Source organism: Numenius arquata, chromosome 12, assembly GCF_964106895.1.
Source record: "Numenius arquata chromosome 12, bNumArq3.hap1.1, whole genome shotgun sequence".
In the NCBI taxonomy this organism is placed as follows: domain Eukaryota; kingdom Metazoa; phylum Chordata; class Aves; order Charadriiformes; family Scolopacidae; genus Numenius; species Numenius arquata.
In genome coordinates this window covers 24,836,299-24,853,756 of record NC_133587.1, presented here as the reverse complement: position 1 = coordinate 24,853,756, position 17,458 = coordinate 24,836,299, and the positions used below count along the sequence as shown (strand labels likewise).

At 37.8% G+C, this 17,458-nt stretch overlaps 1 protein-coding gene across 4 annotated transcripts in view; it reads left to right on the top strand.

The window, feature by feature from the left end:
* Nucleotides 1-15,927, top strand: part of NEBL (nebulette) — a 273,379-nt gene extending 257,452 nt beyond the window's left edge. For 3 of the 4 annotated variants that reach the window (XM_074157126.1, XM_074157125.1, XM_074157124.1), the window contains 2 exons: nucleotides 4,830-4,945; nucleotides 10,669-15,927. In XM_074157126.1, the coding sequence (XP_074013227.1) occupies nucleotides 4,830-4,945; nucleotides 10,669-10,845 (293 nt within the window). In that variant the 3' untranslated portion in view covers nucleotides 10,846-15,927. The remainder of the gene's footprint in view (nucleotides 1-4,829; nucleotides 4,946-10,668) is intronic. The other variant, XM_074157127.1, reaches the window with a different exon arrangement.
* Nucleotides 15,928-17,458: the final 1,531 nt, after the last annotated feature.

Genomic DNA, 17,458 nt, shown 5'->3' with positions numbered 1-17,458 from the left:
CTTCAGCACAGCAATAAGAGTTCACCCTGGGGCTGTATTCCCTTAGCTATGTATTCTTGTAACTTGGATTGGGAAGCGGTCAAGGAGGTTGTGCAGTCCGGGCAGTGACCCATCCACATGAACAACACATAGGGTGTACCCGGGTACCCCAGAAGTCTACTCTAGAGCCACGCTTCCCACATGTGATTGCATCACAACTTTGACAATGTTTTCTGCTGCACGGGACATAGCTGAGTAATTTCTAAGGGAAGGGCAGCAGAAAGAAGGAACTGAAAGCTATGGGAGAGGCCTTCTAAAGTAAGGCCATGAGGCCTGCTGTAGATGTTGCAACCTGTGGAAAATAAGGCAGCAGCAACGCAAAATGGGGGAAGGACTTCAATATATGTGGAGCAACATGATTCCCATAAGCAAATTTCGGGGGAGCTAGTCATAAAGTCAGTAACACAAAGACATATGGTGATGCTGTATTCTGGCTCTATTGCAACTTTTGTGCTCCTCGGAAAATCTCCAGCTTGATTTCTAGTGTCTTGCAGACACTAGAATTAAGCACATAATAATCATCATCTTTCTTTTTACTTCCTGCTCTCTCATGTTGTTATTACAAAGTGTTGCAATGTTCTTTGTGAGTTCTCTGAAGTCTTAGGAATGAAACCGTGAATTGAGATAGCATCAACATATGAAGTGAAATAAATGCTTAAAACTGCATGATATCTGTAAGAATGAATGAAGTGATTGTTATTTTACATCTGGTCCAGTAAGTGGCATGTATTGCAGTACATTGCGAAAGTGCAGTACTTAGCAGTCGAGGGTACATTATTTTACCATGGATTGTCCAGGTTCTGCTGTACAAAAGAATGGAAGAGAGTCTAAGTACGGTTTTGATAAAATATATCTTGAAACCTACCCTTTAAATGACTTTTCAGCATAAAGTTTTTTTAACCTCGTAGTTATACAATGCTCTCTTAATTATTCCTTTCCTGTTTCCACAGTCTGATCTTTTTCTTTCCCAGTCCTTTTCAAAGCATGTCCTGATTGGTACACACTGTGCAGACCCCGTTGTCTGCTGCGGCAAGCTGATACTCACTATCATTCTTCCAGCTTCTTTCTCTTGGAGGCTTCCTCTCTGTTTGCTTTTTATCATGTTCATTCAGTTTTCTCTCTTTCCTCTGGGGAAGCCTATAAAGATATAGTAAGAGATATATGATAAATTTCTTCAAGTAGATAATTTAAAATTAACATCTGGCTTGTTTGGTAAGTGGGACAAGAAAAAAAGTAAGTTTTGATACATCAGAATGCATCTGGTAAAGTTTTAATGCAACAAGAAAAAACATTCATCTGTACTTCTGGGAGCAATGGTCAGCCCTCAGCTCCCTCACCAATAAATCTGGTTTCAGCTAAATGAATTTCATGTTCCACCACTGTGTTTTATTGTTCCCTTAGGTTAACTAAAACCATTGCTTTTGCTGCTGCTGCAGTCAATGATGTTATAGAACTTTATACTTTGGTCTGAGCCAAAAGATTGCAGTTAACTATGGGTGATGATGATGAAGAAAAGTCAAAATCTTTCTCTGCATCATTTAATCTCACCTTGAATTATCTGTATATCACCAAAACCACAGCTCAGCTCTGTTACCTCTTCACTAATCTGCTTATTTATGTGATTCCCAAATTATCTTCCAAATGGACAACCATCTGGAGATTTCTTACATATTTTTTGTAAAAAATTGTTACAAACTATTGATTTTTTTTTTTGGTAGTCTCAATACAGTATTCTTAATGGAAAAAAAAGGGTGGAATTAATCAAGTGTCTTCAGCACTGATATGTGCTGATATATATGCTCGTATGTATGATACCCTTAATTAAAGGACTAGAAGATAATTAGCAAAGCGTATCCTAGAAATTCCTTAATTTTGTCTCTATAGAATCTTTTTTGAATGCTTCTAACACTTCCCAGATTTTCTCCTGCTTTGGAAGACATGCTTTATTTCCCCGGGTTTATGTTTTCCATTGTTGCAGGTGAATTAGCAAACAGGTTCGCTGAGGCAGTTTGATAGAATTCTCTCAGCTTGTGAAAAGCTGACTGCAAAACAGGAAAGCACGTCTCAGACCTGCTGCTGACAATTGTCACAGAGGCAGGAGGCATGGGTTATTGTTCCCAAACTAAGCCTGTAGATTTGGAGGCTCTAATGACACTGACCGTCAGTAGGCTTGCTGCCTTACGCTGACAAGGGATGATTGGTAGGAATTGAGAAAGACCTGTTTTGAGGAGAAGGAATCAAGAGCAAAAAGTTTCTACCAGCATCTTCACTTGTCTTAGGAAGAAGAAAGGGACTCTGAGAGTGTCTGCTCCTGCCAGGGACCAGGGAAAAACTACCAGCCTTTTGTCGCTGTAGAGCAGGCAGTGTGCTGACTGATCAGTGGCCAATGTCAGCTTAAGAAACTACTTCTTATTAAGTTAAAAAGTTCAAGCTGTGCTCAGTTTTCAACCCGCATAATGGATTTACTGCTGTTATGAGGAGATGAGACTCTGTTGGCTTCTGTGAACTGACCTACGTTTATGCTGGTGGTGAATTAGGCAAAATATATTCATTCTGGCTTGATCGCAAAACCTTTGATTAAATTATGGGGTTTTTTTATATTCTCATGAAGCGCTACATCTGGACATGTAGCAATAGCTTGTATCAACACTGAAACATAAATTATTTGATGAACTATTTAGGACTATTCACTTAATGCATGATAATCCTGTGAACATGTTAACAAGCAGCAATTCTCTGGTGATTAAACTGCTTTAAAATGTCTTTGTACTCATATGTCATTAGAATGAACTTGGCGTTTCTAAAACATCCATTATTCATCATGTTCCAGTGTTGCATCTGACTGTGTATCACTTTAATTTCACTCACTTAACAGAGCAATCTATTCATTACAATAGTTTGAAACGTGTTTTCTAAATCAGAAAAACTCTAGCTGAATATACAGCGTTACTTATCTTTGCAAGTATAGTGGAGCAAAAAGTAACATCCCAAGTTGTAATTACATACTTAGTGCATTTGAATATACTAACCAAAACTAAATGGATATTTTAAGAAGAACTTTTGTTGAAAACAATTATTTTGTTATCTGGGAATTTTGTTAGCTGGACTTTTTAGTAGGATAGGTAAAGCAGTAAAACACCTTGCTGAAAGCAGAAGATTGACTTTTTTTTTTCTTAAATAGTTCAGCAAACAACTTTTCGGTAATCCTCTTTTACATGCATTTGTTGTCCTCGTCACTCAAGAAGCAGAGAAGGATAGAATATTATTACTGCAAATATGAATACTACTTTTTTTTTTTTTTTTTTTTTGAGGTTTCCTGCTTCTTCCGTGTTTTTTCATTTTACAAGCCCTGGGTTCTTCCATACATTGCGAACCCTATTAAATCCTACATTAGCTTTGCTCTTTCTGAATCTGTGTGTGATGGCTGCTCCAGAAGTGGTTCTTACTTCCCAGCAAGCCCAAGAGATGTATCTGAGAACGTATTGGACTGCTGAATGACTCCATGTTTGAAGATTTTTGGCTTATGGGCTTCATGGGCTCCATCTCCTGTAAGAGAAAGATGGCTATTGTCAGAGGAGTTAGATAGAATACCAGCTAAATGGACCACTTGAAGAAGTATCAACAGAAATGCATTTTCTTTCCATTACAGCTAAATGAATTTCCAGTTGAACTAGTAAAATTCTGGTAAATAACAGTGGAGATGGGCTAATGACCTCCCATACAAGCCAGAAGTCTTTATTCTCAGAGTGTAAAACATGCACAAATATTGGTGACTAAACTTTTAATCTTTAGATTTTGAAAACCACTTTAGTCTCTTAGTTTTGCTTTAAAAATGCATATTGGGCTTACTAGGAAAATGGTGAGTAGTCACTTATGCGGTGCTTATTTCTGACAGATTTTTGATCAACTGTGTTTTTAACACATTCTGTTTCGATGTGTTGCTGAAGTAAGGTGTTTGAGCAGATATGGAAAGTTTATGAATGCTTTCTAGTAAGCAATAGAGGTAGGGAGTCCTTACTGATTATATTAACTCTTTCAGCAGATTTTGGTACAATAAAAGTCAACATATTAATGATTAGCATGCAGGATCATTAAAGTAATGTAACTTAAAATAATGTGAATAACATATGTGTGAAAGAGATGGAACATTTGAGCGGTAAGAGGAAGATACTGAAAAAAGTGGACTTGGAAATGTTTAAATAACTATTGATCTCTCTGTGTTTGGCTAAGAATGCTAATTGAATCAGAATAAACTAAGAAACACAGCTGTGGGCTCACTTTTTTATATTTCTGTCTCTTCCTGTGAGTCACAGTCCTTTGTTCATGGCCAAATAAATAAGAGTTAGTTTGCAACAAGTTAAGAATTAATTGCAGATAATTTCTACTGAAACATTTCAAAATTATATTGGTATGTAGCTTTTTTCATCAATCTTACCTTAAAAAATGGCAGTTTATGGCACATGATATTTAGTGCATCATCTGTGCCAGTATCAAAATTGAGTTTGTGGTGTCTCAAGCTTTCATACACCTTTTCTGTGGTCCGAGGGTATGTTAAGCTTTTCCTTCCAACTAACCTTGATAGTGTTTGTGGATATATTGCTATAGCTTTGGCTATATTTATGTGTATTCAATCTATGAAAAGCCTTATGTTATATATGGAAATCATTCTGAACTGTTTCATACTGAGGAATTGTTATTTACAGGGCAAGTAATCTACAGTTTCTACACAATGCTAGATAAGGACTTTTTTCTAAACTTAATTAATGTGTCTGTATTTCTTTAACACACAGCCCCTGTTCTCCCTGGGGCATATCAGCAAAGTCAGTCCCAAGGATATGGATACATGCACCAGACCAGTATGTCATCCATGAGGTCCATGCATTCACAGCCTCATTCAGCAGCTCTGGTGAGTATTAGATTTAAAGAATGCTTTTCTTTGGTCAGCAACATAATCAGCTATTGTGAAATCTCTTAAACATGAGTGAATTGGTCCTCTTGAGTTCTATAGTTGGACTATTTGACTGTCCTAGTCCTAAATGTGACAGTCCTCGTATATAAAAAAGGTTAAGTGACTGAGGGTGATGGCAAGGACTTTTATGTTAGAAACCATTAAAAAAAAATCATTTATGATCTCCAGAAGGCAGAGAAATAACTGACTCTTCTACCTGCTTAAAACAAGTAGTAAACGCTTGGACAGTATTTCACAGGTTGAGCTTTGATGTTATGCTCTGTGATGAATTCAGGCTCTTAGGGCCGGATGAAAACCACTGATTTCTTAAGATCACCCTGTTGGTTTAAATTTGTTTCAAATCTTTTGACTTGTTGATTTTGTACTAGCAGGCTTTTTTCCTATCTGTATTACTCATCTCTGCTTGCATAATAACTAGCTCAGGCTCTGTATTGGTGTGCCCTTTCTAATTCAACAGAACAGTCATGCACCCACGCGTGCCTGATCCCAATTGAGTTATACTGCTGGGCAACTGAGAGAAAGGTTTATCATGAAACCATAGCTACAGTCATGAAGTTCTTAATTGTGGTGGATGGCAATGTAAAGCTGGAGTGAATATTTTGTTTTTAGAAGTAACTGGTCATGGAAGGAGAGCTGAATGGATATTCAGCTTGGATTTTTAGGAAATTGAGCTTCTTTTTTCTTTTTGAACTCTTTATATATAAAGTTAGATTTTATGATTATAATTTTTTTTTCTCGTATCACTGCCTAGAGATTTCATAGTTCAGATCCAGTCACCTTTTACCTTAAAAATATCGACTTGTAATTTTGCATTTTAAACTATTTTGAACAGATGTATATTTAGTATCTCTGTCACCTTTTTTAGAGATGAAGAAGTATTTTATTATGAACCAAACTCAGATCGTGCTGAACTGGAAAAAACTGCTTTCAAGATTATTGGAAATTTGTGTTTTTCTTTAAGACTGAAACTCCACGGCATTTATTGCAAAGATCATGACATTCTTTGAGGTTTGGGTACTTTCAGGCTTGCTGGTTTCTCAGCTGCTTGGAGGCTGAGGGGGCTAACTTGCTGGGAAGTCTGGGATCCAGATACCTTCATCTTTGGGTGAGCCAGTAACCTGAGAAACTCTCTGGAGACCTGCAATGGCAGCTGTGAGGCAGCTGATACTGGAATCAACCATTAATTTCCAAGGATATCGCAAGGCACTTGGGGAGCTGCATGCTTTCCCAGAGGGACAGACTCCAAAAATTGGGATACCTGGAAGTCTGGGCTTTGCCAGCAGATTTGCTAGTCACTGGGGAGCAAAGCAAAGAGTCTTCAAGTCCAGGGGGTAGAGATTAGAGATGCCTGCAAATCTCAAAATGCATGTAGCAACCTTCGCAGCTATGTGGGCAGGTAGATGGCTACTGTTTCCCTAATATCTCTACCTCCCAGTGACTTACCTGGTGGGCTGCCTGTCGAAACAATATAATTTCAGTCATCTTGAGAATCATCATTTGCCTCTCCTTCCAGAATTGGGAATGCGGAGGAAAAGGAAGAGTGATGTTAAAGCATTTTAAAAATGAAGAATTGACTCAGTGACTCCTTTCAACAGGATTTCTTATCCCCTTTGTGAAACTGTTGTCATTTGACATTCTTTTAAGTGATAATAGCTGTTTTTCTTGGGGAGAAAAGGAAACGGCAAACTTCATGGTTGGAAAAGATCTTGTTGCTGTTAAAAACTGTGTGGGTTTCCTTGAGGACAATAAACCTCAAACGTTTCCAGAGAGAGAAAAACAAGGACTGCTGGTCTGGTGCTGACTGCTAACTTGCCAGTCTGGTGAGGAAGGTAGAGTGTGGTCTTATTACCCCCAGGGTGATGATTCTGCTCCAAAAGAAGCATCTTGGATGCAGCTAGAAACCTGGCATGCTCCCTTGTTTTTCCACATCCTCATCAAAAGACTATCTTTTCTCTAGCCTGTGCAGCTTTATCCAGGTGTGCTGGGCATGTTACATTCAGCTATTGGGCTGATACCGAGGGCTCTCAGTGTGTGCTGGGGGAAACCCCTGGTTGGGGATGTGTTTAAATGTAGTGATTTTGCACAGGCTGAAGACTGATGGCAGTCTTGGAGTACTTTTAAAATGCAGTGTGGACATGCCCTAGGAGATCTGACAAACTTACACAACGTTAGATTCATTGCTTTCAGAAGCAGAGGGGAGAAGAAAGTAAGAGGGGGAGAAGACTGGCAGTAAGAAATCCTAGCCTGAATACAGATCTCAAAGCACAAGCAGTTTTTCAGACTTAAGGAAAAGCAATAAAGGTGAAGTCACCCATCAGCACCTGAGTTTGGCCAGGACATCTCTAGGGTGAGAGAGATTAAGATCCCATGGGCTATATCAGGGCAGGGAAGATTGGAGAGTTAGCTGCTGTAGTAAAACCTACTCCTTCCAGCCAGTTTGTTGCACTGTTATCAAATCAGGGTCCCCAAAAGACATAGGTTAATTTTATAATCACATTCACCAATTTCCTATATTGAGAAATAGAAATGTTTTAATTTCTAAATTTTGGTTTATTTAATTTTGAGCTGTGTGTGTTTTGTGTCAGGCATGATTCTAACACAGACTTTGGGTAGATTTTTTTTTTTTCTCCATATAAATTGCATTGTTTTCTGATTCTTAACTTTTGCTCACTTCCTATGAGCAGTTCTGCATAATGGGCCAGCTTAAATTGTTGCTCAGAGTACAGAATGTTTTATAACAGACCCCTGAAGGCTGTGTGCCTCTTTGGAAAATAACAGAGGGTGTTCTCAGGCCTTTAGATAACTAGAAGTGAAAACAAAACCTGGGTTGCAAGTTGGCTTTCCTTGATAGCTGTTGTATGGGAAGGACACTGCAACAGGTACCACTCTTTGCAAGGAGGGATCCATAGAATAAGTATAAACTGGTGGAGGAAGTGGAAATGTGCATCTGTCAGCTCACATCTGGCTGGGGAGCTGGGAATATGACAGCTGGGCTTTAGTTCTTCATATGCACAAGACTTACCATTCTGTCTGAGTGGTAGCTGCAAGTTAGACCTTTGAGGAGGTGGGAGATAACTGAGTATTTGTTTTACAAACCCCCAACCTTTTCTTATAGCCTCTTGTACTCTCAGTACCTGCTAAACTCACGACTGACAGAGGAATAATTCACTAAAATGCATTTTAAAAATCCCTGCTTTCAGTCCTTTAAGCATTGTAATTCTCAATTATACAGCCCAGACTACACTCTGAAGTGATAATTAGGCATTAAATGCTAACAGGATTATTATGGAGATTTCTCCTGACAGCCATTTAGCACCTAATTAGGTGTTAAGGCCATAAATTTAGGTTTCTCAGCAGCATTTAGGGCCCTAATAAATTTTTTTTAAAGTTTGAAATTACAAGCTTGTCTCCACAACTGTGCCACCACAGTGATGTAGTCAAGCTGCCTTAAAGGAGACAGCAGTAGTGTGTCCTGCACCATGATGCTCTAAGGATGAGTGAGCATCCTTCTGGGTGAGCAAAAACTCTGTTTTTTCACAATTATGTGTTAGTTTAATAAAAAATTTAATCTCTTCCCCCAATCTTTGCCCATTTAAGGGAGACATATAAGCACGGCTCAGAGGAAAATCCATTCTCTGCATTATGCCACATATGGACTTGCTACCATTTTTCTTGAATAGACTTTTTTTTAAAATAAATTGTTTAAAGGACTAACTGCTGCTGAGCAGTAATAGCATCTTTTTCACTGTTTTTTTTTGAGTTAGTTTCAAGGCTCAGTGGAGAGATTGGTTGAAATAGTTGGAAGAAAGATTCTCAAAGGCAGAGATGATTCCTTAGGAACTTCCAGCAGTTAGTTTTTGAGTTTGCGAATCTTTAAGGAATTTTTTGGTGATGATAGAATCCTCCCAATTAGCTGCTTCAATGTAGTACATAATCATAGAATCATAGAATGGTTAGAGTTGGAAGGGACCTTAAAGATCATCTAGTTCCAACCCCCCTGCCATGGGCAGGGACACCTCCCACTAGAGCAGGTTGCTCAAAGTCCCATCCAGCCTGGCCTTGAACACCTCCAGGGATGGTGCATCCACAACTTCTCTGGGCAACCTGTTGCATGATGCTTTTTTTTCCTTCACTTTCCGTAAACACTTGGAAGACATTAACGAACCACCAAGAAACCACATACATCTGTTTGAAAATCACTCTTGGTCAGAGCCTGTAGGGCAGCAACATTACAAAGCGTGGCAGAGAACAGTTATACAGAGCAAGATTCAAATACAGTACAGAGTAGGCTTGTCAGGAAAGGTAGTGGTCTCCAGTGTTTAACCAGGAGTTGATTTCTCTGTAGTGTTTAATCTGCATTACCAATGATAAAGGCAGAATCAAGACAAAAAGTGTATTTCTAGCATGGGAGCAGTAATAATGAGTTGCCCTATAGTGTTTGGATTAGATGACCCCATATTTCCAATGTGACAAATGGCCTACTCACTGTGTATGGAGGAATCTCCATCTTTTCTGAAAATAATTTCATGAAAAAACCTCAAAAAAACATATATGAGACGAACTAAAACTTAGAGTTGTTTTCCTCAGCTGGGAAGCAGAACAAAGTTTGCTGTCTCTTAACAGGTTCAGACAATAGTACTAGGCATTAACTCAAACATTGACTGTTTTTTCCTTTTTTCCTCTATAAACCATTGTACCAGAAAAATTCAGCTAGATATGGTGACATATCAAAAGTTACTGGTAGGGAAATTGGATATTATCAGTGATGCTTGAACTGCTCTTGATTTCTGTTAAGAGACAGGATAAGGAAAAGAAAATACTGCTGGGAATTATTAAATGAGGTAGTTTTGTTCTGCTGTTACGATACAAAGGGAGACTGTTCCCTCTGAGTTTGAAAATCCACTTTGAATTCCAGTAAATGATAACATTTTACTGGTTATGAGTGGGAATAAATACTCTGTTTAGAAAGAAAATGGAAATCTTGGCTTACAGTGGACAGAGGTGTAGAGAAATTTTGGGTTAGTTAATTACAGGACATCGTGTTCTGTTTAAATCAATCTTTTATCTGAATATGCAAAAATGAGTATTCATTAAAATTATTTTTGCAGACTTTTGGAAATCTTGTCTTTTTTTTTCATTAGGTAATGATATATTCCTAATTCTTAATTTGGGCTAAAATCCTAATGAAATGAAGGACGTTCAGTGAGATGGGAAAGTTAATGACCTGGACGAAGACTGTATTTCTTTTCTGTAGTGAAGGCACAGGAGAAGCTATTTGGGAATCATGCAAATAAGGAGCAGAAGCACTGCTAGTCACGGCTGGATGTAATGAACTGTTACTAGTGAATATACGAAACAACAGTTGGAATATTTCAAGAGGCGGTGAATGACTTGAAATCTGTTTGTATGAGAACTTTGGGCAGTGTAGGTTCACAAAAATAATTATTTTGGTACTCAGAAAAAGGAGCTGTATTCATTGTATATTTGACAGGGCGGAGGGTGTACTGTTTCTTTTCAGTAGATAGCTTGTGATTTCTCTCTCTGCCTTGCTCCCTGTTTCCTTATTCCAGCTCTTTTCATTTTCTTTATACAAAAAAGAAAAGGAATCTATCTCTGTTTAGGCTTGAGACTTTACAGCTTTGTTTTCTTTCCTTCAACAGAGAACATACAGAGCTATGTATGACTACAGTGCTCAAGATGAAGATGAAGTTTCCTTCAGGGATGGTGATTATATCATCAATGTGCAACCAATTGATGATGGCTGGATGTATGGTACTGTTCAGAGAACTGGGAAAACAGGAATGCTTCCAGCAAATTATATTGAGTTTGTTAACTAATTTTTGTCTCTAGTCCTTTGAGCTTTATGATTTACTCAAAATCTAACCTTTTAGAAAAAGTCAGAGGAATCTTTTCAGAGTACATGTTCATTACTTTATCACTGCTATAACAGTCTGCATTCTCACTCAGAATCCAATTTAGAATCCTTTAAAGTAAAGATAAAGAATCAACAAGAAGCTCAGAGCTTTGAAAACGGCATTGTTTATAATAGTGCTCTCTCAAAATGAAAAACATATATGGAAGCCCGGTGCTGCCAATCCTATAAAGTTTTCAGTCAATTAGCTATAAAGGGAAAATACCTTTTCCCTACACCTCAAAGACATTATTTCTCTTTATAATAACAACCATAAAATTCATTCACTTCTTATGGCACTCTGAAGTCACAGGAGGTTAACACACTGTGTTTGAACACGTCTTCAAATTATTAGGGGGATGTTTAATGTTTTAGCAGTTAGCATCCTAATAAAAACAAAAATGTTGAGCAGATAATTCAATCATTTGAAATAATGACAAGTAATATGCTAGTAAAAAAAACAACAAATAAAGCCCCCCCTACTCCCCAGCAGCCTTACAGCAAAGAGGTCTATTTTGACAGCAAAAATTTCCTGACTCTTGGAAGCCCACATTGTTTATTCCTGGATTGCTCATTTTCTCTGATTTCCAACAGTGACCTCTTCTATCAGCTTTGCTTGCGACCCAGTCCATCAGTTATATCCATGCCTGGATTCCTAGTTCTTCAGTATCTTTTCCACAGAAAATTCCGTGCAAAGACTATCTAGAGTATAAAACCTGTCAACTCTTCTGTTTCCTTCTAATAATACTTAGCATTTAAATAGAAGCTTCCATTAGGGCAATGTACAACCAATACTTCATATTAGTTCCTTTACCTTCTGCTGTACTGCTGTAAATAAATATCCTGTGTGAGGCCCCAGTGCTGTGCAGTCACACAACGCCTGCCGTCACATCCCTCCTCCTTATCACAGGTAACTCGCTTAATGGCTGCTTTGCTGATGAGCTAATGTACCTACCCCCGCTGCAAAAATACTTGCACCTCCATTGAGGGAGCAGAGGAGAGCTCTGGTTATTGTAGTGCATTTCAGCTCAATGGCCCATTGCTTTAGTTTCCTCCAAAAATCTTGGTGATCCAACAGTGGGTTGTAAGCTTGCCAAATGATTAATGATGGAGAAATATTATGTTTTCTTTTACTGATTTAATCCTTCTCGTAACTGACACCGAAGGGAAAACTAACCAAACAGTAGTCCAACATACTCTATGCTATCATGCTTCAGTTTAGCCATCCGTAGAAAACAGTGAAAATATTTTGCTGACAAACCTTCACACGTGCTATTTGCTGTCCGTTAACTTACCATCAGAACTGAAGGATGCAGGTCTCAGTCTGTGAGGCGGAGGAGAGGATCAGATATGTGGTGACGTAATGGACCTGCAAGAGGGACTATGTCAGCAGGCTTGGGTCTCAGGGAAGTTGCTTTTACTTTGACTGGGTGCCAGGAGAGTGCCACGTTCCCTCCCAGGGAGAAACTCTGGGAGGAAGGAAAAAGAGTTAAAGATTCAAGTGGGAACTTACTCATGTGGATGCATACATGTGTAAGGAAGGAAATGAAAATGGTTTTGCTGATAATATAATTTCAGCCATGTGCTAGAGAGGTTAATTTTGGAGCAGCTCTCAGAATTTGAGCCTGCACTGGCTTTCTTCATTTCTGAAATTTTAAAAGTAGAATTAAATATAGAGTTAATAGACAATTTTGTATTTCTCATTTCACAAAGTAAGCAAGCCTGCAGTATCTGTTTAAAGAATAAAGAAGGAAGGCAGTATGGATTTGTTATGTCAACTGAAAGTTGTCAATGCAAATACCTGCTAGGTCTATTTTTGCATACCATTAGGAATTGGATAGCTTAGGCGATTTTTTTTTTAGGTGTTGCTAACATGGGGCTGATTCCAGCTGCCAAACAGACTGTGGAATTGCCTGTGCTTTCTTGTCAGCTGCCTGATTTACAACTCTTGAAAGTTTTGCATATAGAGCTGCTGCTGTAACAGACCCTTATGCATTACTGTTGACTTGCACGTTAAATTAGCAAACTTTGCAAGTCAAGTGGCTTTTTCAAAAGGCCGATGTGGTAAGCTGAGCTAGAAGCTCTGAAGCAAGCAGTCTGCTTCTGTGTTGGTTTTCATCACCAGCCATCAACAAAAAGGAGGGGAATCCCATCTTATGATGGCTGACAAATTTTTCTGGTGATTCCTGAGGCAGAATTGGCTATCATTGCTAATTGCAATTTTTAGTGACTTATAAAAAAGAAAGTCTCCACCTATAAATACACTATAAATACACAGCATTCTTTCTAAGCGAGGAGACAGTTTGCAGTGTTGAACACTGTATGTATAGTGAAAAGTAAATCAGAGAACGAGCATTTGATGACATAGAGGACTACGTTTTGCTAGACAATGGAACTAAAATTTCCTTTATGAATTTTGATATTCATTAGCTTGGCAAAGCAGCTAAAGCAATGTGCAAAATAAAAAAGATCAAGAAAACAAAGCAGTATGTGAACTGTATTTCTGTTGAGAATGGTATGTCAGCAGAATTATTAAGATCTGTTTTAAGTTACACATTCATGTAGTCAGGTTTTTATGTTGTATATGCTTAATAATTTGTGTTCATATGGAATGGTTCTGCTTTTTGATATAAAACAAACTTTAGTGACATTATGCAGCTTTGTTCTAAGCAGTGCTATCAGAAGCCCAAAATTATCAGAGTGCACTTATAAAAATGTTTTTTAAGATCTAAAATTTGTAAGGTAGGGTAAGTCAGCCAGCACTAAATTGTGTCAGCACAGGTTTTACAAGACATATGTTGGAGCCTGTTACATGCAGTGGGATATGGGGGTGAACAGATGTTATATGCTGTCTTGTCACCTTTAAAGTATATATTCCTTTTTAACACAGCATGTTCCCCTCACTGTACTTCCTTCCTGTAGACAATGTTTTTCTGGGGAAAGGAAAAGACTTTTAAGGAGCAAAATTTCCCAAGATGTTCCAAAGTTCAGGTTGGAAGTTCAAACATTCCCATTTTAAGCATTCTAGAAATAAAGAAGATACAATGTGCTATAATTCTTGCTAACATGAGTATAAACGTGAGAAACAACATAGAGCATATTCATACATATGGACAAGAACAAATGGGTGCCTTGCTTTTCATTACTCTTTCTTGCCTGGCTAATCTTCATTTTCTAAACAAAGCTACTTACAGATACTGCAATTGTAATTTTTCATTATGGAACATTAGCATTTAATCTTGATGAAACAGGGTTTTCTTGATTACATTTGACATACCATAAAACACTTCAGCAGATTGGAATTTGACAGAGAATCACCTCCCATGGATGATATTTTTGACAAATGTGTCCCTACCGAGTGTTCCTTGGGGGTATGGAAGGTCTCCAATACTTGGAAAAGGTAATAATTCTAGTTTTTATTGTACGGTGACTGCATGTCATCTTGTACAATGAAAAAGAAATGACAAATACCGAACTCTTTGGCAGAAAGTGGTACAGGGTATAAAATGTTAGATTTTAATTATGTTGATTAATGCTCCATTTAAATTGCAGAATATGCTTTAGTTAGTAAATGTTTAAATAATATACTGAAACAGACAAAAGATGCTGTTGAAAGAAGATCTCCAAACTGATGTGCTGGCAAATGCAAAGTATTGGTGAGCTGTAGAAGAATAAACCATTCAGCAATGCTTTAGTGATTTTCTCCAGCTTTATGCCATAGGAACCCCATCTCTCCTTTTGAAGGAAAACCTGAAAGCTGTATTTCCTAAACTGCCTGCACTACAACAGTATATTCAAAGGAATTTCATATGCTTCTTGTGTCTGATGAATAGAATTTGCATATTGTACTTAAGTTGTAATCCAGTTGTTGTTGACATTTGTTTAATTATTATTATTATTTTAGGGGAGAAAATAAGCTATACTGTAGCATTTCAATCATGTTGTATTTAATATTACTATTAGAAACTGCTAGGCCATTGGAAGACAGCAATGACTGTATTGACACTGATTAGCATGATGTGGAAAACCCTCTCAGCTGTTGGTTTTTGCAGTGTGATATAAAAAGCAAAAATGAACCGCTGTGCAGTTTGGCTTATGTTTGCTTTGAAGTGTGTAAAGTTTTAGTTATTTTGCAAACTGTACTGTATTTTGGGAGTATACAGTTATGAAGGTAACAATTGTTTTTCAAAGGACAGATGAACTTACTCTTGGATCATATGATGTATCATCTTAATTTGGCTTTTGTTATGCAGGAAGTTAACACCAGCTATTAAAATATATTTTAGTAGAAATGCTTTAATTCCTGTTTCTTCCTCTACACTGTGAATATTTAAGCCTTGGTGGACTAGAGCAACATCATGCTGCCCAAAGTACTAACCTATGCAAACTAGTTCACATATTAGTTGATGTCACAGTGGATGTAACATAATGATTTATTTTGCATAACATTAAACGTCATTCAAATAAAATATTAAACCCAGCACTATGTATGTATTATATTCATAAACAGTACCCTGCAAAGCTGCCATACCCATTAATATAACCTATCAGAGAAATATATTGTTTTAACTAAGGATGCTTTGAGTTTTTAAACTTAAGTAGAATATTTAGCACTATTACTCTTCAAGCTTGACCTCAGAAAATAGTTTTCTAAAGCACCATTTTATTTTCAGAATTGCCCTCTCCACAGAGGGTTAATTTACTTTTTCAGTCTGTATTTGTAACCCTTCAATAGAAGAGCAAGTTACATTCCGTGTTCCTTGGTTGTAAGTGTAAGTAGTAAGTGAAGGAGGTCTGGTGATTTGACTGATACCAGTTTGCTGGTCTTTGAACAGGCATTTGGTGAGGTATGCTCTCAGTGCAACACTAATGAGAACAAATTGTGTTACTGGCCTCTTAAAGACAATTTTATACACAAATGTGGTTCTTGGGTTATCCTTATTCACTTACATGATTTTATTTTTACAACACTGTAAGAAAGTTTAAGATAAAATAAAATCCAGAAGTTTTTTGGAACTGCTCTGCCTGTACTTGAAGAAGATTATTATACTTAGGGACACGTTTTATTTATTTGAGTGTTAAGCATACAGTCCAATTGTACTGCATTAGAATCTTTTAATTTTTATCAAGTGCTAGTTTGAAGAAGGCTGTTAACAATGAATGAGGACAAATGGCAGCTAGAAATGAAGCTGTTTAGTTCATTATAGGTAAGTGATGTGCAGTTGCTACCACACTAACCTCCTTAAAAAATACATGTTAGCATTTCCTATGAAGTTTAATTAGTTACAGAATTCTGTGGTGCTTTTATATATTGAAATGCTGCCAGTAGAGCAAAATCCAGTCTTTATATATACTGTAGGAAATAACAGTTTTCAGTAAGAAAAAAAGATTTAACAGCTGCCAAAATGGACCTCAAGCACTTGGAATGTGTTTTATTTGTAAATCTCTCCATAATCTGCTAGAGCAACTTGGGTACTTGATTTTCTATTTCTGTGCTAAATATATGTTTCAGGTGAAGGTTCTTCTCCTGAGAGCCACTGATGTGAAGTCAGTAGGAGTCGTTGGTTTGACATCTGAAGGATTATGTCCTTACTCACTAGCAGTGTCAAATCTAACAAATGACTGAAATGGAGAAGTCTTTCCTGTCTTTACTGACCCTAGAGAGTATCATTATCAAAAGCACCTTTCTTAAAGGTCCCTTCCAACGTAGACGATTCTATGATTCTATGTATTGGCACTTCAAAATCCTGTGGAGATCCTCCACACTGTGTATTGGATAGACTGAGAGTTTCTAGCTCCTGCTGCTTTTAGGATTCCCTCATTTCTCCTCTGTCACAGAACTAGGCTTTTGATTTTCTCTGTTGTGTTAATTAGCAAGAGTTAGCTAATTTTATGTAGAGTTCTCTGGGCTGAGGGAATAGCTGCCCAATGCATTGGCTGTAACAAGTACTGCCTTCCTTCCCTCTGCCTGCTTAAAGCCCAACCATGTTTCCAATCCTGTCCTGCAGTGTACCTCTCTCTTCTTTCCATGAAGCTACCTGTGGGACACGCTGAAACGGTATCAACAAATGATCCAGATTTGGGTTTTTTCTTCCAAATGATTCCTTTTATCATCATTCTTTCAGTGATATAGTTTATTGCACAACCTCAAAATCAGTAATCTCAGCATAAGGAAAGAGGTAACATAAAGTAAGGAGGCATGGCCAAAGTGAAAAGCCACAGATTTCTTACTTGGGTTTTTCTGCAGAGGTTAGTACAAGTCAACCATCTATCTGAGAGTGCTGGCTGAACAACTAACCTGTAAGCTGAGCAAATCTGTGTAGATGTGCTTGGCCTGTCTCTGTGCTTATGTCCATGCTGTGGCATCAGAAGTGACTATGGACAGTCACAGTCATGTCAGTAGTGGGCTTACACCTAGTCCAGCTTTTGAGCAATTACTCTGAGACCCAGTGGCAGGCCATCCACTGACATGGCATTTGTAAGGGCAAATTTGTCCTGGCAGAAAATGAGGCTTCAGATACTACAGAGGAAACAAATTG